This window comes from Zonotrichia albicollis, chromosome 2 (genome assembly GCF_047830755.1).
Source record: "Zonotrichia albicollis isolate bZonAlb1 chromosome 2, bZonAlb1.hap1, whole genome shotgun sequence".
Classification (NCBI taxonomy): Eukaryota; Metazoa; Chordata; class Aves; order Passeriformes; family Passerellidae; genus Zonotrichia; species Zonotrichia albicollis.
Genome location: NC_133820.1, coordinates 12,352,325 through 12,376,654, shown reverse-complemented (window position 1 = coordinate 12,376,654; position 24,330 = coordinate 12,352,325). Strand labels below are relative to the sequence as shown.

The following is a 24,330-nucleotide window of genomic DNA, read 5'->3' as shown; positions in this document are numbered from 1 at the left end:
CCACGAGGGCCCCTGAGCCTCCTTTGCTCCAGCCCCAGCCCCTTCCAGCTCCTCAGGGATTCTGCAGCCCCTTCCAGCTCCCTCAGGGATTCTGCAGCCCCTTCCAGCTCCTCAGGGATTCTCTATTCCCTTCCAGCTCCCTCAGGGATTCTGCAGCCCCTGCCCAGCTCCCTCAGGGATTCTGCAGCCCCTTCCAGCTCCCTCAGGGATTCTGCAGCCCCTTCCAGCTCCCTCAGGGATTCTCTATTCCCTTCCAGCTCCTCAGGGATTCTGCAGCCCCTTCCAGCTCCTCAGGGATTCTCTATTCCCTTCCAGCTCCCTCAGGGATTCTGCAGCCCCTGCCCAGCTCCCTCAGGGATTCTGCAGCCCCTGCCCAGCTCCCTCAGGGATTCTGCAGCCCCTTCCAGCTCCTCAGGGATTCTGCAGCTCCTTCCCAGCCCCATTCCCTGCCCTGGACACGCTCCAGCCCCTCCAGGGCTCTCCTGCAGGAGCAGAACTGGGCCCAGCCCTGGAGGGACCCCTGCCCTACTCCTGCTGCACACACAATTCCCCATCCAGCCCAGCTGCCAGGGGCCTCTTGCCCCACCCAGACTGGCCTAAGCCATCTGTCCCTTCCAGGAGAGGCATTTTCAGGGATCAGAGCTGGCTCTGGACACGCAGCTCTTCCATCCACCCTGCACATCCTCACTGCTGCCTCCGGACGAAGACAAAGCTGAACATGGTGAGTAAAATCCCTCCACAGCACTTTTTGAGGACCACAGCTGTAGTTTTGAAATTCCCCTGCTTTTGCAGAACACAAGCATCCTTGGCTCTGGAGCAGAAGAAGGTTTAAGGTGGAAGTCACAATGTTTTCACCAAGTGAAGAGGGAATCTTGCCAATCCCTTGCTCAAATTCAGAATTTATCCTGGATAAATCCTAAGATACACAAAACCATCTCACAACAGCAGTCAGGTAAATATTAAAAATCACTGCTGACAAAGGGTTGGAGACATCATAAACTCAATTATCTTTTATCACTCCACCAGCACCTCAAAAATAAAGCCCAAAACACCCAAAAAGCAAATCCCTGAGTCCAACCTGATTAAAGTGAGAAGGGCCAGAGGTGAAACCTCCTGGCTCCTTCCCTTTCCCAGCACCACAACATGCACAGGGAAACTGAGGCAGCCCCATCCCAGCAAGGGAATTCCCTGCAGGAAAAGTCCTCATTGCCACCACCTGTGTGGGGTTTTCCACACAAATCCTGCCCAAAACCCCAAAGGGGAACCCAAAACCCCAAAGAAGGAGCAGCAAACTGGGGAGTGAGGTTTGGCCAACACAAACAGAAGCAGCTGCTGCCAAAGAGGCTGCTTGAACCTCTTTGAGAATCACTGACCTGGAAAGCTGCTCACTGGGTAAACACCTAATAAACTAATTATGGAACTGGTTAATTAATAGTTAACTCATTAAAACGCTCCCTCCTGGAAAATACAAATCCAAACCAAGTTTGTAAAGCAGAAAAATGCTTATTTTTCATCCCAAATCCAAGGTTTCCTCTTAAAAAAAGGTTTCTTATCCACCCCTTGAAACCAACAACAGCAAAATTTCCATTTTTCTTTTACGTCACAGCAGCAAAAGAAGAGAATAAATGAAAATTTTGGGTTAATTTGTTTTGTCCGCAGCTGAAATCCTGGGTTTAACAGCCTTGCCACAGTTTTTGCCAAGCTCCCATCTGCAAAGGAAGGCGAATCCCGAATTTAACACCAGGCCTGCCCCTCCCCTTGCTGAAGCACCAACACTGGCCAAGGAATCCGTGATTCCCAAGTGCACCATGTCCTTATGGGGGGCCAGGGATGAGGAGAAGGAAGTGGGAGATTCAGGGCTCTGCTCACAGAACGTGCCGATGCTTTAACCCCACAGTCAGTAAGAAGGTGCTGGTCCCACCCAAGAACTGCTGAAGCAGCAACTGAACAGGATATTTAAAGATAAAACAACAAAAATAAAGGAATTTTGCACGGTACCCAAGCAGATTCCTGTGCCAAAGGGGGGTTCACTCCTGCTTTGTGCCCTGAGCCCAGCCCAGCCCCACCTCCCAAAACCAGAGCCCAAATTCAGGATTTGGGATCCTGGAGTTCTCCCTGAACTCTCAAAGAACCCAGTTTGGCTTCGCCTTTGGAATGAGCAGGAACAGAAGCAGGAATCATCTTTAGCTGCAGGGTTTACTGAGAGTAAAATACTCCAAAACTCTCTATTCTGGTGGGTTGGTCCGTTTGGGTTTTTTTTGGTTTTTTTTTTTCTCTATTTTTATTGAAACTTTGTACAGAAGTTTGAAACATTTCCATACAATACTTTGAGACAGGACAAAATGCCATGGTAAAGGAATGTAAACTGCAAGAAACACAGTCTGAAAGTATCCAAATACTCTCTAATAAGAGTTTTAGTTTGAAGACTAATGCAGGAGGCAAAATAAAATGCATACAGTATACAAAGAACAGTATACACAGGGCCAGCAATGCTAACTATGAAAATTTTGCATCAGATTTACTTCAAAGATTGATAGCAATATGATAATTCTATACACTAGACCAAAATTAATTTATCATACATCGTTTCTATGACAAAAAGCTTGTCATTAAGGACAGTAGCAACTTACAATATAATTAAGCTGTATTAATCTCATTAACACTTCTAAATCTATATTCCTACTACAGTAAAGGGTTTTTTTTTTTTCATTATATTGTCTTATAAGATCTTAACAGACCTTTAAATAACACTTTACCAAAAGAGACCTGGATCCATTATAGTGATCTTATCTACATGCCCATTTGGCTTATTTCCAAAAAAACAACCAAGGGACAAGGAAAAAGGCAGGTTTCAAATGCTATATGATATCATTTGGTTTTGGTCTGAAATGTATTTTAGAGAGTTAAAAAAAACCAACAGAAAAAAGGCAGTTCATTAACTGGTATTTTATATAAAATCTGCAGAAAAATACAACAGCAACAAAACCCAAAAATACTTCACAGATATCTAAAAAAACATTTTTTCTCAGAGATACAAGGTAAAGCAGCATCACTTTGACACTGTGCTTTAAAAAAGAAGATGATGAATGAAGAGACTGCTCGAGTGAGATTAGAAAATTTTGCTTTCTTCTTGAAGAAGACTACTAACATTTTGCACAGCAACTATTTTTATAACCACCTCATTTGAAAAGCGTGAATCCCTAGACACAGAATTGTCATTTCACCGCCAGTTTTGCTCAAAGTGTCTGACTTTACACAGTGGAACTGAGAATGCCAAGTGTCACCAGATGTCACTATACCATGAGTTCAAGATTGGAACAGAAGTGAAGCAAATGCCTTGAAACCAACACCAGGAAAGAAATCAAAGAGAAAGTGTTTTGTAAACAAAACAAAACCACTTTGCAAGAAAGAAAAAAAAAAAAAAAAAAACCAAAACAAAACCAAAAAACCAAGAGTTCAGAGATCTCACAGTGAAATCAGAAATTCTAATTATATGTTTTACATTCTAGGACTACTCTTTACCTTAGGCCAATTAAAGCACATTAAACCATTTAATTATATACAAACATTTTCTTTAAAAAAAACCAAAAAAAAAATTAAAACATTGCACAGAAGTCTGCTTTTAACATCACATAACAAGGTTAGTTTTATTTTCAAAACAATTACATTTAAGGGCACAGAACATACAGAATACCAAATTAACAGATGAGTAATTTTGCTTCTCTGTACATGCTAAATCCAAAGATTTCCTTGAGAAAGCTGGAGCTTGGCAACTCCAGCTCCTTCCATGTCTCTGTTCTCTGAAAGGGAGCAATTCCCAACACCTCCTCTATCTCAGGATTTAAAAAAATAGATATATAAAAAAAATAAAGCTGTTTTAAAGTTGTAAGCATCTTTTAAGTGCTGGCAGAGCTCCCTGGTGGCTCTGCCCCCTCCACTGTAACCTCATGGAAATAAATCCTTTTCTCTCCTGGGTTACAGGGCTCATGACTCTCATCAGAAGTCTCATCCTGGCCCTTCTGGGATCAGGGAACACACAAGTGGAGAAGTAAAAAATACACAATATAAGGAATATACTGAAGGCCATTTTTATTTCTTACAATCTCGCATGGTTTCCTTTCCCTAAAAGCTAAACAGGAAAAATTATTTAAAAAAAATTAAACAACAAAAAAAAAGCCTCTAAACTTTGGCAGAGAATAGCATCAAATCAGCCATTAAAAAAAACTTAAATAAAAACAGTCTCCCAAAGTGTATTATTAAACTCTCAAGAAGCCTCTTCTTTTTTATTTTTTTAAATTATTTTTCTAAATAAAAGGCTTCTACCATTTCCAGGAGCAAAATTCAAATACCTTACCAGAAAAAATAAGTTAAGGGAAATAACAAGAAATAACAAGCTGTCATTCCAAACTCAGTTTTCCAAGACTTGTCATCCTAAGCTCAAGGCAATAATAAATAAACCCATTGCTGCAAGACAAAAGCACAACCAGCCCCACCCAGGGGGAGGGGCCAGGCAACAAAATTCCATTTTGGGAAACACTCTGTGGTTCTGCTGAACCAAAAAATGGGTGTTTGACCCCAAATTTACCAACTTCTCCCTTCAGCAAAGGCTTGTTTACGCTATGAAAAATCCCTTCTTCTACACAAGGTCCTTCTTGCCATCAGGCAGCCTGCTTGGAACCTCAGGAATATCTTTATTTATTAATAAAGGCCTTTTATTAAGTAGTTTTATGCAGCAAAGAGCATCAGCAACTTGCAGGACCTCTGCGACACAATGAGGCTGAAGAGGAGCACACAAAACACCCGAAGAGAAAAAAAGCGCTGGAGAAAGAATTTGCTTAAAAGCTTCACAATACCAGGTCTGAAGATTGGGTGGGGAGGCAGATTAATAATCCATGATGATCCTGCCCGCCAATTAGCAGTGTGATTAATGTGGCAGCTCGTTAGCGTAGCAAAAGGGAGAATAAAGGAAGCGGGAGATGGAGCACCTCAGTTGGGTCCTGAAGGACTCAGCTCCCTCCCACGGCCAAGGAGAGCTCCCCAGGGATGTGAGCGAGCAGGACACTGGAACTGTGCCTGCTGGCTGTCCCCGGTGTCCTCCTGGAGGAGCAAGTGGCAGGGGAGGGATTGAAGCAGCAGCAGGGAGAAGCGCTGGAAGGAGCTGCGCCTTGGGCCGCCCGCCCGTCTAAGGCACCCTGGGGACAGCACAGGGCGATGGAGCCGAGCCAAAGGGTCCCTGAGCTAACCTGGCTTCCCAGGCGGTGGCAGAGCGCTGCACATCGAGGAGCAGCCTGGGAAATCCCAGCGCCAGCAGCTGCTCCAAAATCGCGCTCCAAAATGGTTCCGAGCGGTCAAAGCTCCGAACGGACACGAGTCTCCTCGCCTGGGCCAAAGCGGGTGTTGGAGCCACATCCCAGCCTTGTCAGGAGGGTATTGTTGGACTGAGAATTAGCTTTACCTTCTACAATTTATTTTTCATCCCACTGTGATCAAATGTTGCCCTAAATGATTTTATCCTGTATGGAAACGATTCCCTACGTCTTTGCATCAAACCGTCCTTCACAGCTCAGCCCACTAATGAAGCAACTTGAGATGCCACTAATTCCACACACCAGGATTTCACCCTTAAACAGGATTTAAAATGTTTTCCCAAACCAAGCTGTGGACACACAAATCATAAGAAAATGTGTCTTGTCCCATTAGTAGCAACATCAGCACCACATATGGTGGCTCCTCTCTACAAATATTGCAACAACACTCCAAGTTTTCCACTTTGGAGTAGTTCTACTTCCCAGCAGCAACAACTAAACCAAGTGGAGAAAAGTGGGGCATCTCAGCCTCTGGTCAAAGTTTTGGAATGAATGAGATTCAAATGATATTAAAACACCATCAAAACAAACAAAACCACCCCAAAAATAGAAGTGAATCATTTTATCTGAAAAGATGTATTGGGATTTATCTGCTAGAAGTGTGTGGATGGCACCACTGGAAAAGCAAACTTGCTCCAGCAGGCAAAGGCAGGACTGACCCAAATCTCATCCCTACAAAAAGGTTTTCCCCACAGGAATTGGTTCTTGTTTGTGTGCCAAGGAAATGGTGCTGGACCCCTCAAGTGGTTTTGGTGAATGTTCACAATGGTCCCTCAGCCCGATTTTGGCCCAGCCAGTTCGTGCTCTCCTGAACGAGCTCAGGAGCAAAAACAACTGGAGGAATTATTTCCACGGAAAGCCTGGATATGACCACTCTGTCCTGGAGAGAGGAGTTTTAACACTGGTGGGCTCTGCTCCCAAAACCAGGAGCCAGCTTGGCTTGGGGAAGGATGAGAGCACCGACCTGCTGCACACACATCCTCCACACCTGGGACTGCTCATCCCTGCCTGGGCACCCATCCATCCATCCATCCATCCATCCATCCATCAGGAGGAAACATCCTCTGGATCTGGAGCCCTACAAATAGCTGTGACTGCCAGGGAGGAATTCAGGTTTTTGGAAAAATCCTGAGGACAGGACAGACCTCAATTGGCGACACAGATTTGTGGCTGCACGCGCTCCCCGTCTCCTGACACCGAATCCCTCAGGATCCTTCTGAGGAGGGAGGGAGGGAGGGAAAGAGGGAATTTCTTCCCACAAAGGTCACTCATGGGAAGGGGCTGCCCAGGGAGCTGGTGGAGTGCCCAGCCCTGGAGGTGCCCAAGGAATGTGGCACTCTGGGCTGGGTGACGAGGTGGGGATTGGGCACAGCTGGAACTCAATGACCAGGGAGGGCTTTTCCAAGCTCAGGGATTCTGGGATTCCTCAAAATACAAAGAGGAAGTTTGACAGGATGGAAGGGAAAGTGGGAGAAGACGTGGGGCAAAAGAGCTGTGGAAAACAAGGAGCACTTTCACCTCTCCCTCCCATTTCCCCTTCCTCGCCTTCCCAGTTGTTCTCCCCTTGCAGCATCGGAGCTTCCTCCTCTTCCTCCTCTGGGATTCCTCCCAGACACAGCAGAGGAAAACCCTTCTGCAGGGTGCAAAACACTTTTTCAAGACATGTAAAGCTTCATGGTTTTCTTCTTCCCATATGGCAGAACCTGCAAACAGATTTTTCCCTAAAAAGAAGCTAATCCTTACAATGTCCAGGATTCAATCCTTACAATGTCCAAGGTTCAGAGAGTGGAGAGGCTGAATGAATCTTTTGGCCATTTACCAAAACTCAAGAAATTCCACCCAAACCTGAGGAAAAATTTCTTTCCATGGAGGTGGCAGGGCCCTGGAACAGCTGCCCAGGGACATCCCAAACCCACCCCAAGAATTCTGTGATTCTTCAATTTCAATATACTACAAAACCCCACAGAAAGAATATTTCTTTTTCGTCCTCCTCCATTGACAGTTTGTCATCTCCAGGCTTATTTTTGTTTTGGTTTTTTCTCTTTTTTTTCTTTTTTTTTTTAAACACAGAAACTTTTCAGTAATGGAATTTACAGTGGATAAAAATCAAAAGACAAAAATGTCCTTAAAAAGAGTAAAAAAAAAAGGCAGAAAGCTGCTAAGAGCCATCATGTTTTAAGTGCTATAAAATGAGACAAAACAGCTTCCTGTTGTTGCCAGAAGAAAAATGAGAAACTGAAAAAAGAAAAAAAGCAGTGAGTGCAATTAAAAAGTGCTAAGTTGGCCAAGGTAATACAGTTATTTTATAAATGTGCATCACAGCTCTGCGCTTAAAAATCTTTTGACACAGCTTTAATCACTCAGATTTTACACGCTGGTAACTGATTACCTGTTATCTTCACTTAATGCTGACTGAGCTGTAACTGCCTGACTTCAAACACAGCCACCTGCCTGCCTTTGGTATATTTATACACGGAAAAACAAAAGGTTAGTGCTGCAAATGGAAAACAAAAAAAAAAATAAAACCACCACAAAAGGGAAAAAAGAAAAAGCCACCACAGGACAGGTTCTGCTTTCAGCAGAGGGAGGACAACACATCTCAAATGGTCTCGAAATAGGCTAAAGCTGAGTTGACCTTACAATTATAGCGTAAACAATGCCTGGGTTGTGGTTATGTTATTTGAAAAGAAAAGAAAGGAAAAACCAAAAATCTCCAGAGACCTGTATCAACTTCTGTATGTTTAAGCCATACCCTTAAAAGTTCACTATTCACTCACAAAGAGAAGTAGACAAACATGAAGATTCCAAGGGAACAGACACAGACCAGTCCAGTATTTAGTAATAGTTTAACTTTTGGAGTCTCTTCCAGCATTTGTAAACAAACAGTCTCCTCCTCGACCTCCCGAACCACTCTCTTGTTTACGTTTTTACTTTTAAAGCCACAGAACCAATCTATGAATTTCAAATGTCTCGCCCTGTTGTCAGTCCCCTCCTCCTCCTCGTGCTTTTTCTCCCCCATCAGGGCGGCCTGTCCGTTGGAGTAACAATCCACGGGCGTCTCCACCTCGGAGTGGCTCACCGAGATCACCGGGTTGCTGTCATCCCTGCACGTCACCAGGAGGTTGATGTCCTCCGGCTTCACGTTCTTAATGTTCTCCTCCGACTTCCCATTGGGAATGATGTGGTTGGCGTTCTCGTTGCACTTGAGGATGCTCTTCTCCTGGCCCTGGTACAGCTCCCCCTTGCCGGCGCTGTCCGGCGCGCCGCGCTTCCACAGGGCCCAGAACGTGGTGGTCCTCACCTGCTCCTTGGTGGGCGGCGGCGTCAGCAGGCTCACCACGACCGTCACGATCCCGGTGATCCAGAACAGGGCCGTGGCCACGTACATGTAGTGGATGTGCTTGATGAAGCCGGGCCTGGTGTCCGGCTGGTCGCACTCGGGAGCGCGGTAGAAGAAGGCCAGGATGAGGCGGATGGCGCCCAGGACGAACCCGGCCATGCCGCCGTAGAAAGCCCCCTGCTCGTTGCAGCGCTTCCAGAAGATGGCCATGAGGAACAGGGCGGCCACCGGCGGGGTCAGGTAGTCCGCCACCTCCTGGATGTACAGGTACATCTGCCCGCCCTGCATCTCCACGATGATGGGCACCCAGGCGATGCTGATCACCACCATGAAGGCCACGAACACCCTGCCCACGATCATGAGCTCCCGGGAGGTCGCGCTCTTCCGGATGAGCTTGTAGACGTCGAGCGTGAAGATGGTGCTGGCGCTGTTGAAGATGGAGTCCAGGTCGCTCATCAGGGCGGCGATCATCACGGCCATCATGAGCCCGCGCAGCCCCACGGGCACCAGGTTCATCACCAGGCGCGGGTAGGCGATGTTGGAGCAGCCGGCCCTGCTCCCGCACACCTGGAAGCAGTGCTCGGGGTTGATGCAGGCGATGTCATCCACAAACAGGATGCGGGAGATCATCCCCGGCACCACGATGATGAACATGGGCAGCAGCTTCAAGAAGCCGGCCATGAGGGTGGAGCCTTTGGCGTGAGCGATGTTTTTGGCGGCCAGAACTCTCTGCACTATGACTTGGTCGGCGCACCAGTACCACACCGAGGCCGGGGTCTGTCCCAGCAGAAACCCGGGCCAGGGAATGTCTTCGTCCGTCGGCTCGCGCAGCATTTTGAGAGAGTCAGGCTTCGGGCTGACGTTGCAGGAGTTGGTGTTGGAGATGTTGTAGGTGAGGAGGATGGAGGTGATGTTCGGTGATGCCAACATGTACCTCCTTTTCACTTCTTCAAACCCACCGACCTCCATGAGGCTTATGATCATGAGTGTGAGGGCCCCGATGATCATAAGCAGCGCCTGGAGGGTGTCCGTGTAGATGACGGCCACCAGCCCTCCGGTCACGGTCAGCAGCGCCGTCATTCCAATCAGCAGGATCACCGACAGGTACAGGTTCCACCCTAGGGACTCTTGGATAAAAAGCGCCCCCGAATACAAGTCAACCGAGAGTTTGGTGAAGATATAAAGAAGCAGAGACAACGCTGCAAAATAGATTTGAATCCTATGCCCTCCGAACCGCTTGGACAAGTATTCGGGCATGGTGTACACTCCCGAGCGGATGTAGACTGGCACGAAGACCCATCCCAAAAGCTGCAAAAGCATTAAGGCGTTGAACTCCCACGCGCCTACGGCGAATCCGCTCGCCGCTCCAGATCCTGCGAGCCCAATGAAATGTTCACTTCCAATATTGCTCACAAACAACGAGGCCCCGATAGCTACCCAGGTCATAGAACGCCCTGCCAAAAAGTAGCCACTCACGGTGCTCCGATTGTTTTTCCACATGGCAAAGAAACCTATGCACATTACAAGCACGAAGTACAGGGCCACAATGGCAATGTCTGCTGGCTCCAAAGAAGCCCTCATTTTGTAACCAAAAAGCCTTCGCTGACGTCCACTTCTCGCCCCCCAGCCAACGTCTCTTAAGCACCACGTGAACCAGTTTTAACCAAAATCAACACAGCGGGTCAAATTCTTTGTCCCTTGGTTTGCTGTCCTGATGCTGGTGGCAGTGGTACATTTACTTTTCTCCGCTTCTCAAATTTGGGAACTTAGCACGCACTTTTAATCCACATTCCACAAGAGCATCAGCCTTAACTCAGTTGATGTAGGAGAAATTCTTAGTTGCAGCTAAGTTTAGTGAGGCCTACTGTACCAACCCTGCAAGGCAGCAAAGACAAAAGACAAAGATTGAATTAGAGAGGAATTTCATGAAGTAATGAGAAAAAATTTGAAGTGTAGTAAAACAAATCACTGAACACCACAGATTTTTCCCCCTTTATATTTCCTGCAATCCATAACAGACATCATTCAATATTTGAAGGGCTAAGTGGTAAAAGCCTTTCACAAGTCAACTTCAATGGTTACAGGTACCTTCAGAGACGCAGCAATTCAGGAGGATTGAGTGACCCAAATTCCCCAGAACACAGCAAACAACAAAAATACTTTTTCTTTTTCATTACTCTGGTGTCTCACAAGTCTCCTTCTCAAGCCACTAACCAGATCTTCCTCTTCCAAGCAATCTTAGGAAAATAAAATTTAAAAAGCCCAACAAATAACAATGGCTACAGAGCCCAAATCTGGCTCAGCATTTCCTGCACTGCACCTCCCAAATCCTGGGAGATCCTGGCACCATAGGACAGCACCTGAGACACCAGCTGGCTGCTAGAAAAATCAAAGTGAGGTCACAGCACTGTCAAATATCAACATCCGTTTCAAATCAGCTGGAGAACCAAGGTTATTGCGCAGGTTTTGAGGTGAGTTTGCTCCTGTCTGGGGTACAGATAATCACAGGGTTATTTTTCACTTGGAAAGCTCTCCATAGATATCCACATGATCCAAGGGGAGAAAACATCCCATTCCTGCAAGTGGCAGAAGCAAAACTCCACCTGACAGCTCACTTTAGGGCCAGTCCCTCTGGACAGCCTGGGGTTTGTGGGAGCAGCAGAGGAGGCACAGGAGGGAACACTGGGTGGGTTCTGGCAGCAGTCACAGCTGCAAGGATGCCAGGAAATGTCCTTCCAGCATCCATTCCCATCCCAGCACGGAGAGGATGGAAGGTATGGGGGCAAAGCTTTCCCTGTCACACCCTTCCCAAATTCCCAATCCCACCTGACAGTTCTCAAACTTGGCAGGAAACAAAACCTGTTTGAAGAGGAGGGAAGGGCCAATGAAGACTTGGTGGCAGAGGAAGGGGCCCTGAGGAGCTGCAAGGTGGCTCCCTCATGGATTTGGGATGTGCTCCCATCTCCTGTTCCTGCCTTGGGAGGTAGCACAGAATCATGGAATGGTTTGGGATGGAGGGACCCCAAATCCCACCCAGTGCCACCCCTGCCATGGCAGGGACACCTCCCACTGTCCCCAGTGTCCAGCCTGGCCTTGGGCACTGCCAGGGATGCAGGGGCAGCCCCAGCTGCTCTGGGCACCCTGTGCCAGGGCTGCCCATCCTCTACCAACTCAGAGGCTTCTGATGGGTTTGGAGAGAGCTGGACACGGGATTCTTCCATCTCCTACACCCAATGGCCGTGGGAAGGGAAGACCAAAGCAAAGAACAGGTTTAGTCTCAAGATCAGAACACAAACCTTTGGTAGCAATAATGAGATTATTACAGGTGAGGAACAGGGTCTGACTCCACTCCTCTTTCCCACCCACTGGTAAAAGCACAAGAAAACCAACACTGGGTCTTTTTTTCTGGCCATAAAATCTCACAAGTCCTACAAGCATCAGCTCCAGGCACCTCCTTCCAGTTCTTTCCCTGGCACAAGGCTGGAGCTGCCATTTCCCCATTAATTAATCATTAATACAAACAGCCTGATAGCATATTCTAATATTTGGTTGGTTTCTTGTTTAGCATCCCTGCCATATATTTGGTTTGTTTAAAGGGTCAATAAAACCATTTGAAATTCCAAGAGAGTTAAGGTTGAAAATACACACATTGTGTTTAAGGCAGCAGTGGTACTGAGGTAAAAACGTGCAACTCCTCACACATTTTAAAAATAGCTCCCAGCAAGCCACAACTTTAACCTTAAGGAGAAATCCACCACTCTGTCATTTGCATGGTCCAGCTGTTTTTCAGGAGAAAAATTTTAAAAATAAAAATAATAAGGGTTCCCCCCCAGCACCACAAATCCACTTGAGAATAGAGATATTCCTTCTGCTGGAATTACAGCCAATAATGAGAGACTAAGGAGAATGGCACAAAACGGACTGATTACAGCACTGGGCTAAATTTATCATTCCTCAGAAGCCTCAAACCACAGATGTATTTTCAATTCTTCCACAGAAGAATCCACATTTCTCCCCACCCGCAAATACAGGAGTAGTTAAATGGTCTAATAGCTTAATCCAACCCAAAATTATAAACACTTCACATCAGATGACGCAATCAGAGCCAAGTTTAATGGACTATTCTTAGTTTTAAGCACTTTGGAGCAACACTTTAATAGTGTTGTGTCTTTTGCTATATTCAGCTAATTTTTCAACTACATTATGTTTATACCAAAACTATAAATATTTGAAGAGAAAGAGAAGAAGAGATTTTAGTGAGATATGACAAAAAGAAAATCTGCTATACAGAAAACCAGGAGAACAGCCAGATAAGGAAATGCTAATTATTAATATTTTTCATGTTCTGTTGTCCTTCTCATTACTAAAAAATATTTGATTTTAACTTGAGTTCACCCCCCACCATCTTCCCTGTAGATTCACCAGTGACCTGTCACAAATATCCTATAGAGCAGTATGGAAAAATCACAAAAATCTCCATTAAAAACAATTCAATTTGATATCAGAAGTATCCAGAGAGTTTCTACAAACAGATACCAACAGGGAAGCTGTGGCTGCCCTGGATGCCTGGGAATGCCCAAGGCCAGGCTGGATGGGCTCTGAGGTCCCTGGGAATCCAAACCTCCTGGAATTCCAGGATCAGACTCTCTGACAAGTGTGTCACTATCAGATGCAGCTGCCCTCAAATAAATTGTGACATTCCTCAGTTAAGTCACTTCAGCTCCAGGGGGCTCATTCCAACCAAAATAAACAACAATTGAAGTTCCTGCAGTGTCTTCCATAGGAAGATACAGCCAGTCCATGCACCTGAAATAATCACATTTCAGAGAGCTGAACCCTGCCCTCTGTCACCAACACCTGAGGGGTTTTCTGCAAGGCTCAGTTTGCCTGAGCTGGAAGGTGGAAAGTTTTCAGCAGCCACCAGGAATTTGCTGCACTGTCACTAAATTACAGCACTGAAGTAGCTTCTTGTACCAGTTTCTTAGACCTAATTCCAAAATAACCCTGGAACTTTTCTTCATTAGGAAAATGAGACTCGTCCCTCTGAACTTTCGGCAAGTTCTGACCTCAAGTCTTACAAAGGACTTTTGAGATGCCCCATGTGAGTTTAGTCCTGAGTTATTAGAACAGTGAACATTGTGGCACTGACAGAGAGAGGGGAAAAAAAAAAGGCAGAAAGACAGTGCTGCTGCCAAGGACTGGGAATTTTCTTCCCTGAGGCTGTTTTCTGGCTGGATCATATCAGAGACACAAAACAATGTGCTTCCCTCTTGTCTGCAAATAGAGGCTGCAGCTCTGGTGAAACAATGCATATGTCTCTCCAACACCCAGCCTGTTCCTTAAGGGGAGAAAAAATCCCAAGCAAGTCCCTGAAGAGAGATTTCATAATGTGAAGCAGACCCAGGGTGGGATTTTGAGGAGAAATTTGTAGGATTGTTCTAAAGGAAAACTTTCTCCACAGTGCTTTTCTAATAAAATGGGTGTTTAAACCATGCCAGAGTCCAACTGCTCCAGCTCTGAAGCCACCATTTGTTCTCAGCTCCGTTGGCTTTTTGGCAGATGGGAATGTCTGAGCTGACTTTCCTTTTCTCCTCACCAATCCTGATGATTTCAGGGTTAATTTGGGGATGTAGATGCCCACCTATCCCACAGCAGTGTCCACTGTTAGCAAATTAAGTGCTTTGCTCACAGTTTTCAGATTATTTTTTGGGAACAACATTTTCCCTCTCCACATTCAAGTAGGAGTATTTGAAATCAGATCTGCAGCACTTCACCTACTGAACAGCTCTGTTGTATGGAAGAAAACTGTCCAGATTACCAGCATCATGGAAAATATTAACTCTGCCACAGAAAAGTGAATAAATACCCCAAGTCCTGTGCCTTGAGTGGGGTGTGTACCATGTGCCACCCCCTGAGTGTGTTTTCCAGACCCCTCACACTCCTGGCCATGGACACACCATGGAGCTCCTAGCTGTCCACTGCTCCACAGCAAACACAAGGAAAAAAACCTCTTAGAGAAAAAAAAAAAAAAAAAAAAAAAAAAAAAAGAAGAGGAAAAACTTTGTTCCATTTACTGCAGCACTCCAGAACATAAAAAAGGAGCACTGAAGCTCTTCATGGAGTAAGTGATACATAAATTATGTAGCACATGCCCTTGAGGAAGCAGGGGCTATCCTTGGCAGCTGCTCAACAGAGCCCTGAGCATCCAGGGCAGCAGTTCCAGGCTTTTCCCTGAAAACCAGGAGCTGGGGCAGAGGAACATGCCAGGAACCCCCCTGGGGCACACAGGGAAGGCAGAAGTTGACCTGGAGCAGCCAATAAATAACTGGAGCTGCTGGGGATGCCAGGCCAGCCCTGAACCCCAGAGGATGCACAGGAAAGGGCCACATGTCCAGGTGACCTGAGCCCACCTGGCTGAACCTGCTGGTCACACTCTGCACCATCACCACACCGAGCTCCTGCTGCTCTGCAGCACTCAGGAGCCAGCTCTGTAAACCAGCACTACCAAAAAAATCCAATTTGAGGTGCAAGGAACGAGGCACTCAAAGGAACACGTAAGGAACTTTGGTTTTGGTCAGGAATCACTCCAGCTCTGGTCTTCACTTTACTGCAGCAGCACAAAAAAGCAGCTTGGTCCAGCATAAATTCTTCTGGATTCTTTTCTACACAACTGCTGAGGGAGACATCAGAGAAATAAGTAACCCCAAAGCAAGAGACACAGAACTCCCTGGCAGTCACCAACGGGATGGGCAGTGCACAATTACAGAGCAGGAGCTGGAGTGATGTGAGGCCAACTGGAGCTCAAGGGCACTGGCACTGTTAGAGCAGGACCTCATTTAGTTGTCATTTTTGGGGTTTTTAACCATTTTCCCCCCTCATCCCAAGCAAATACAGCGATTTCAGTGTCCCAGCAAGTCACAAATGGAGGGCAGAAGGCACAGGAAGGACGCTCCAGCAGTCAGTGGACACAAGAGAAGCTCCAGCCTTGCAAAGCAAGAAAAGATGGATTTTTTCAGGATGTGCATCACCCTCCCCGAGCACTTCATGCCACTGCCTGTGACATTCACACTTGGCTGGTTCCCTTTGCCAAGAGCCAGTCCCCAGCACTCCAGCAGGAATAAGGAACTGATTTGCTTCCACTGTTCTTCCCAAAACTCCAAACACCTCCAGGGCAAGGGGGGTAAGCTGGGGACAGAGGGAAGGAGACAGAAATTCTCTTTTCATCTGTTAAATACAGAGAGATACCAGAAAGAAATTCTGTCTTCTCCAGGCCTACCTAGACAGGACACCCATGACACCCAGGAGATTAATCCATCAATTATCAAATTAAAGAAAATAATGAGTTAATACCTTCCTTTTCCCCTTGTCAGCTCAAAGAATTGGCTTATGTTTCTATGGGTGACAAATGTTATCTGGAGGAATTTCTTCACAGGAAGGACCTGGAAGGGGCTGCCCAGGGAGGTCTGGAGTCCCCAAGGAAGGCCTGGAGGTGGCACTGAGTGCTCTGCGCTGGGCACAAGGTGCCCATGGGGCACAGCTGGCACTGCATGGGCTGGCAGGGCTTTTCCAAGCTCTGGAATTCTGTGAAGGGAGCAGAAACTGCCAAGGAATTTGGCCTTGCAGAAGCTTTCTAGACCTTTCCTGCCTTGGCTGCAGCCCCAGCAGGGCCCTCCTGAGCTCAGTTTGTCACCACAAGGCCCAGCCCAGCAAGGAAACCACAGAGAGGTGACATTCCCCCCTCCACAGGACACAGTTCTTTTCCACAGGAACTGAAAGAAAAAGGGGCAGAGACAACGCAGAAGCCACGTGCTCAACAGCCACACCACGGGCACCAGAGGGCAAAACGCCAGACAGTGCCAAGGGGCTGGCAAAAACTGGAAGGTTCTGGCACCTCACAGCACCAGGCAAGGCCTCACAGTGCCCTGGAAGGTGCAGCAAGACACTGAGGCAGCCCCAGGGCTCAAATCCCCTCTTGTGGAACCCAAAATGCAGCAGCACCAGCACTGCACTGCCACGGCAGGGATGGAGGAGATGAACACTTGGTCACCAGAGCAGCAGCAGGAGAAGGAGTCAAACAAACCTCAGCAGCCAAGAATTGGATTTCTGGTGGATTTCTCAGTCCTCTGGACAAGGTTATCACCTTTTTAGAAGCAAATATCAGAAATGCTGCAAAATCTCTGCCGCTGCTGAGGATGCCCTTTCCTTCACTCAGTGCTGTGATGCAGCTGGTGGTGATCAGCGCCCAGCAGGAACTGGATAATCCCAGCCTAAAAAATGTGCTGCTTCATCCCATCTGAGGAGGCTTTTGGCTGTGAGAGTGCAGAAATTACTTGGGAAATGAGAAAAGAGAAGTGTCAGTCCCCATGAAACTGGGCAAGATACCAGGAGGAAATTCTTCTTCAAATTTCTAGGAAGAACAAAAAAAAAAAAAAAAGGAAAAAAAAAACCAACCAGACTCATTAAGTTTCTTTAGGACTTCCCCAAATTCCCATCACATTTTCTGGCTGCCCACAATCTTTGGAAGAATATAAAGCACCCCCAGGATTATTGATGGGTGAGACAAAAGTTCAGGATCATACAGAATCCAAGAATTTGAGGCTCTCCAAGCTTCCCAGCCAGCTGGGTGCTGTTTCAAGACTTGTGATTCTTCTTGGAGATTTCAAGATACCAAAACCAGAGTTCAATAAAATTCTGTTGGTTCTAAAACAATTAATGCTAATTACAAAACTTGATACAGAATATCTCTATTAAAAGCTACTGAAAACTGATTTCTTTTTCTAAAACATCAACTCCACTGAACACATTCCCTCCTCTGCATGGACCTGGCTTTTTATTCTTCCTTAGATATTTGCAGGACTGAACACAAGGACTGGCTTGCAAGTGGACAAACCAGGATTAAAAAATAGCAGAACAACAGTTCTGCAGTTCCTCCATGCTGTTTCTTGGGTTCATAAACCTCACTTTACACCATCCACTTCCTTCCTGCCCTTCTCCTCCCCAGGGGTGATGAATTTGCTCTAGAATCTCATTTTTAGCACTAATGTTTACACCAGTGCTCCCCAGGACAGGTCTTCACATCTTGCTTTACTTTCCACATATTTTATTCCAATTTTTCCCATTCCACTTCTTCATAATTAGTTATGTTTTGCATCTCTTTCTGTGGTTTTATTTTTCCCTGCTTTCAGCTTTTTATCAGCTCCTCAATGCACACTGGGGGTATCCCTGCTGTTCCATAGGGCAGGAATTTTTCCAGGGAATCACCTGGTGCCCTCAGGTAAGGGACACAGAGGAAAGCTCTCCAAGCAACTGCTTCCACATAAACAGCTCTTCCCTCACCCCAGATCTGCAGCCAGGGAGGTGAGGGTGCCTGTGGCTCCAGGAATTATCAGCCTGCCATGGATGGAGCCTGACAAATCATAAAATCCTGGAATGGTTTGGGTTGGAAAGAATTTAGAGCCCATCCAGTGCCACCTGTGCCATGGCAGGGACACCTTGCACTGTCCCAGGCTGCTCCAAGCTGGCCTTGGACACTTCCAGGGATCCAGGGGCAGCCACAGCTGCTCTGGGCAAAACAAAAAAAAGGAGAAGATAAATTACTTAACAACAACTTAATTGCCCAAGCAATTTTTGTGTGGCAATGATGGTTCTGGGACAAGGGAACTGGAGAAATCAGCTCCTGAAAGAACACATGGAGGAAAGCAGAGCTTCCATCATTCCAAAGTATGGAACTGATAAAAATTAGGAGACAGAAACCACAAACACACATGAGCTGAAGGAGCAGCTTCTCCTCATTGTTACAATGGAGAACCTTTACAGGAATCAGTCACATTCCAGGGCTCTCCAACCATCAGAGATTAATGCTCAGCACAAAGGGCTCTCCCGAGAGCTCAGGGACAGAATCTGCTCCATGCTGAAGTTACCAACACCTCCCTGCCCACAGCCAGAAGACAGCAGGAACAAAACCCAGGCAGGAGCAGAGAGCTCATTGCTGAGGAGGAACCAGGGCAGCCCAGATAAGCCTGAACTCAAAGGTTTAACCCCACTGCTGACCCCTGAAGAGGGACTGCCCAAACCCCACTGAAATCCCACCAGGGGCTTGCAAGGAACTGAAATTAGGCTTAAACTGTTCTGCAGCACAGAATAATCCTCTGTGTCCCCTCAGAGCCAGGCACGTATGCCACACTTGGCAAAAATTCCAGCTCTTCCAAGACTGGAAATGTCAAATATCAGGCAAGAGGGTATCGTTCCCAAATGCAGTCTGCACCACACTCCCCAAATCCAGCTCTCCTTATGGAATGCTCAGGGCAGAAAACAAAAAGGTGACTCCTCCAGCAGGGCCAGGGCTGGATCTTGCTGTTTTCTGATCCTGCCTTTGGTCTCCATCCCAGCACCACCCCCAGCTCCAGGAGCCCTCCCTGCCAGGCTCAGAGCCTGTTCCAGCCCACTGAAAATGCCAGTGGGAACAGAGGAAAAAACTTTTGTGTAATTTTAACCCGCTCAGCTGGGAACAGGGGTGGGGAAGATGCACAATTCCATTGGAAGAGCAGGTGGTTCACCGGAAAGGAAAGGAAATAAAATAAAATAAACCCAATATCTTCCTGCTTCGTTCTCTCCCCCTCCTTCCTGGCAACTGAGACATCAAAAGCCCAGTTGCTGCAGCTGCCTACACGGCAATTAAATGAAACAGTCAAGATGTCAAGCAACACTACTGCCCTTTTACTTTGGCTTTCCCAAAATAGCCAACAATCCCCACACGGCAGGTAGGGAATTTTGGAAACACAGCAAGCCACTCCAAAAGCAACAAACAGCTGCTGAAGACAAGTTGTGTTGTGAGAACATGGCTGGGGAAATGAGAGCACACATTCACTGCAGGATTATTATTATAATAATAATTTGGAAGTGTCCAAGGCCAGCTTGGACAGGGCTTGCAGCAAGCTGGGCTAGTGGGAGGTGTCCCTGCCATGTGGAACAAGGTGATTTTTGAGACCCCTTCCAACCCAAACCACTTTGGGATTCCAGAAGTGGGTGGATGGCTCTCCTAGTCCAGGTATTTTTGCTGAAAAAAAAAGGTGGATAGGTTTTAGATTCCGGCACTGTGTGTTTGAACTTTGTCACAGGTGAAGATGAGCACGCTGCTAATAAAATATTGATGAATTTCCTCCTTTGTAGTGAAATACTCTGAGTTATTCACCAAGTGCCCATCAGTTGCTGGTGGGGATGGGTGTCCCTGTGCTCTGTTCTGCTCTGGGTGACAAGGTGGGGATCAGTCAGAGGCTGGACTCCATCCTGGAGCTCTTCTCCAAGCTCAGGGACTGTGGGATTCCCATTTGTGTCCCAATCCCCTCAGAGATGTGGCACTGCCACCCCACAGTCACTGTGACAAACAGCCTCAGAGCAGGGAACCATTGCCAGCTCTTCCTTCCTTCCTTCCTTCCCGGGAGTTCCAGAGCTCCCTGCTCTCCCAGGCAGTGAGAATTCCTGCAGATTCCCTCCTGGGGATTCACTGCCCTTCCCTGCTGAAGGTGCTGCTCCACCACAGTCCCCCCACGCACAGACAAAGATGGGACAAAATCAGGAATTCTTGGAAGCTCAGCTTTTGTTATGAGCAGGGAATTCAGGCCATGGGCAGCTGTGGGCAGGTGAGGTTTGGTGTACAAACACCTGGACACTGCTGATAACAAATGTGCCCCCAAGCTCCCCCCAGCATTTGCTCTTTGCATGCTGCAGTGTGGAAAGCAACACAATGGGCAAAATGAATCATTTTACCTCCATGCTCACACCTTGCTCTGCCCAAAGCACCTCCTCCATAAACTCACACTCAGCTACACAAACCTCTCACCCTCCAAACACACCACAGACTACTGGGGGGTTATTAATTTTGGGGCTACTTTTATTATTGTTTTCCTAAGAGTCACTAACTGGAGGCTCTGCTGATGAAAAGTTCTCTCTATATACAGAATATAAAAAATATTCTGTGTTTTAGTGTATAAAAATACAGTGGTTTTAGTCCAAGTCCATTACTTCTCACAAATCAGGACAGAGAAGGGCTGCTCAGCTTTTACTCCAGAATAAAATCCTGACTTTTTGTGGGAAGTACATGCAGACAAGCAGAGACAAAGGCTGATAAGTGGCACCAGTGCAAAGTGAAAGTTTTCCCATTCCCAAGGCTCTTGGGTGTTGCATTTTTAAGGCACAAAAGGAGAGCTGAGGAGGCTCTGGAGCCTGCCAAGCCTGAGGAGAGCATCAGGCAGGATGGATGGGGTGTGCTGGACCCTCCCAATAGAAACCACATCCAGGGAAAGAGCAGGAAAGGATCCCTGACTTGGACACGAGCAGGGCTGGGCAGCAACAGGGCTTAAAGCAACAAAAATGAACCGGAGGGACTCAATTCTGCCTGGATCCCTGAGAATGCCAAGGGAACTATTAAAAGAAAGTTGTGGGTGGGGAAAACCCCACAGAAGCACCAAGTTTGCCTCTGAAGAGAGGCAGCAAAATCTCCAGGCTGAGGTCGGCACCAAGCTGCCAGAGAGCTCCGAGAAGTTCAGGACAAGCCCTGGAGCACAGCAAAGCCAAGTGACAGGGGAGCTGCCACAGGGGAGGAAGGACATCACAGACACCAAAAGAAGAGTCAGCACTTGCTCAGACAGCACCAGGACACACAGACACCACAGAGGCACTGACAGGGAACAGCTGCCCAGGCGCCGTCACCAATGTGGAAAAGCAATGTCGTTTATTCTTCTCCAGGAAGGAGTTCTGGAATCATTCCCGTATTTCAGACTGGTTTATTATGCCCATATTTTGCATCATTTAATTCAGTATTACAGCCAGGGTTATGCACAGCTTACAGGGGTCATTAGAGCAACCCCCCAGCCAAGATCCAGCAGCACCATGGAGCACAAAACCACTCGAGAAAATATTTCCAAGTGTTCTCATGGCACAAGAGAGGCAGGAGCAGCAAAATGTTGGGAAACGAAAAAGCACCCAGATGTGTTGTGCTGAAAACAGCACGAAAATAGCAGCACCTACAGACAGACTCTTAATTTTAGACTTAAAGCAAGGGTGGGTTAAAAACACCAGCACAAGCTGAAACGTTTGGACATAATCACAGAGCTAAAAAAACCCCTTCAAGGTACATCCGTGTGGAAAGAACATACCGGAGAGTCCAAAGAGGCAAAGGTTGCAGATGTTAAATCCTGAGTGCACTGACGTTCATTAGAAGCATCTTACAGCTAAAAGCTTATCCCTGCATCTCCGTGGTCAGATCCTAGAAACCAGAGAGCCTTTCCAGCAGAGAGCACTCCATGGCATCCTTTCAGAGAAGTCAGTTTATTCCTGCCTCAGTATTAGGGCAGATTTGCTACGCTTGCTGTCCTGCCCTGCATGCCGAGTACCCATCTCCCACATCAACAGCACGGCTACAAAAACCATCTCTGCCTCATCCACCCAAGGGGAGAGGTGTGGAAAGGAACAAAAAAAAAAAAAATTGGACAAAAATTCTATGTTGACAAGCAAGTGGAAAAGCAGCGTGTTTTAGCCCGGGTGAGCTGGTGCAGCAATGTCACCCGGCTTTCTCCCTGCTGCTGCGTTTCTCCACTAGAGGACCCAGGTGAGATGTCTCTACTACAGCTTCTGCAGCTAAACCACGGGGAAAAATATATTAGAGGAAAAAAAAAAAAAAAAAAAAAAAAGAAGCCAGCCCCGACATGTGGATGGTCCATGTAAAATGAATGGAAATGTACTAGTGCATGCGGCACACCAGACGCGCTCCCGTAATTCCCAAAAAGCCACGGCCACGCTGCTGAGCTGCTGCTGCTCGCTGGGAAAAGGTGCTGGTGGGAATGAAGGGTAAATCCCAGAGTATCCACGCCGGGCTGGACCGGAGGGCTCCAGCCCAGCTCAAGTGCCGCTACATTCCACCACCAGCACCGCATATTAAGCTGGAAAGTAGCAGATAAACAAAGGCTATAGAAGGTGCTAGAGAAAGGCCGGTATCAGCTGTTATTTACCAAATAAACCTCCCATCCACACGGAGATGGCCTTATTTTATTATTATTATTTTTACGCACACACATCCCCCATTGCCACCCCCCTCCCTTCCCCCACGTATTGACTCAGCTCCTGCCGAATGGGAAGAGCATCATTTAACCGAGCTCTGTTATCACCGCGCTGCCAAAAAACAGCGGCAACGGCTGCTGCCACCCCCAGCGCCCCTTCCCGGGGGCGATAGAGCCCGGCCTATCGGCCCCGCTCAACCGCTGCGGGCAAAACCCCATCCCTGGCATGCCCTGGCACACGGGGGGGAAGGTGGCACCCCGCGCTGGGAGCTGGCCGCAGCGAGTCCTCCGCTGTCTCCCCTTTTCCCTCGCCCCGAGGCTTGCCGGAGCGCAGGGCAGCCGAGGAGGTGCCCGGCACAGGTGCGGGAGGGGGATGGAAAGCGCTGGTGCTGCAGAGGGAGAGGGGGATGCGCCGGCAGGGCCAGGGGAAGGGCCGGCTTCACCTGCTCCAGGCACGGAGGGAGGGGATGGGCAGGGAAAACCGCATCGCTCGCAGAGCGTGGGATCTGCTTACCTGCGTGCCGGAGGGGAGGGGGAGAGGGGACTGCGGCTCGGGGGCAGCGGGCACGGAAGGAGCGATGGGCGAGGGGCCGGAGCGCGGGGGAAGCGCCGCGGAGCCCGGGACACGCTGCGACACTGCGGGCGACAGGGCCGGCCGGGCCACGCGGTGCGGCGGGGACAGCGGGCACCGAGGGGACACCGCGGCGACACCACGGGGCAAGGATGGAGGGGGTCTGCCAGTCCCACCTGCCTCCCTCCTTCCCTTCCTCCCGTCTCCTCTCCCTCACTCACCCTCTGCATGGCTTTCAGGATCAAAGCCAGTTCATAGCGGGGCATCTTAGAGCTGCTGGCAGTGGCGGGAGGAGCGGGGCACGGGGTGGGGAGGAGGGGGCTGCGGCGAGGCCGGAGAGGAGGAGCAGGGGGCACAGGAGGAGGAGGTGGTGGAGGAAGGCGCGTCCCGGCGCTGTGGCGGCTCCTTCCCGCGCGGCTCCCGCGGCTCAGACACCCGTACGGGCAGGGGCGGCGCGGCTTAAAGGGCGCAGGAGCTGCGCACGCTCGACCGGGCCGGCCCTGCCCGCGCCAAGCGCCGCCCCCGCCGGGCCGGGGCTGCCCCGCACCGCGGCCTGAGGGCCGGGACCCCCGCGCGGGCACGGCCGGGCCCTCCCCGCGCTGCCCCCGCGGCCGGCGCCGCCCCCAGCCCCGCCGAGCCGCCCGAGCCGCCGCCGCCGCCGCTGCTGCAGGGAGTGGAAATTTCCACTGCGCCGCCCCCTCCGCTCCCCCCGCCGGGCCGCGCTCACTCCCGGCCGGGGCCGCGCACGGAGCGCCGCGGGGGGGGGGGCCGGGGCTCGCGGCCGCGCCGCGTGGGGACCGCGCGTGGCGGGGGCGGCTCGGGCCGGGCCGCGCGTGTGGGACAGCCCGGTGTGACACCGGGACACCCTGCACATGTGGGACACCGGGACACCCGGATACCATGCACATGTGGGACAGCCCGGTGTGACACCGGGACACCCGGATACCCTGTACATGTGGGCACCGGGACACCCTGCTCGTGTGGGACAGCCCGGTGGGA

At 48.7% G+C, this 24,330-nt stretch overlaps 2 protein-coding genes across 2 annotated transcripts in view; both read right to left on the bottom strand.

Moving 5' to 3' along the window:
- Positions 1-23,689, bottom strand: part of MRPS6 (mitochondrial ribosomal protein S6) — a 44,822-nt gene extending 21,133 nt beyond the window's left edge. The window contains exon 1 of the mRNA XM_074533320.1: positions 23,553-23,689. Coding sequence (XP_074389421.1) covers positions 23,553-23,597 — 45 coding nt within the window. The 5' untranslated portion in view covers positions 23,598-23,689. The remainder of the gene's footprint in view (positions 1-23,552) is intronic.
- Positions 7,341-23,693, bottom strand: SLC5A3 (solute carrier family 5 member 3). The gene is made up of 2 exons (XM_074533311.1): positions 23,553-23,693; positions 7,341-10,581 (listed from the first exon to the last, which is right to left on the bottom strand). The coding sequence occupies exon 2, from the start codon at positions 10,285-10,287 to the stop codon at positions 8,140-8,142; it is 2,148 nt and encodes a 715-aa protein (XP_074389412.1). The 5' UTR covers positions 10,288-10,581; positions 23,553-23,693; the 3' UTR covers positions 7,341-8,139.
- Between the last annotated feature and the right edge of the window lie 637 nt (positions 23,694-24,330).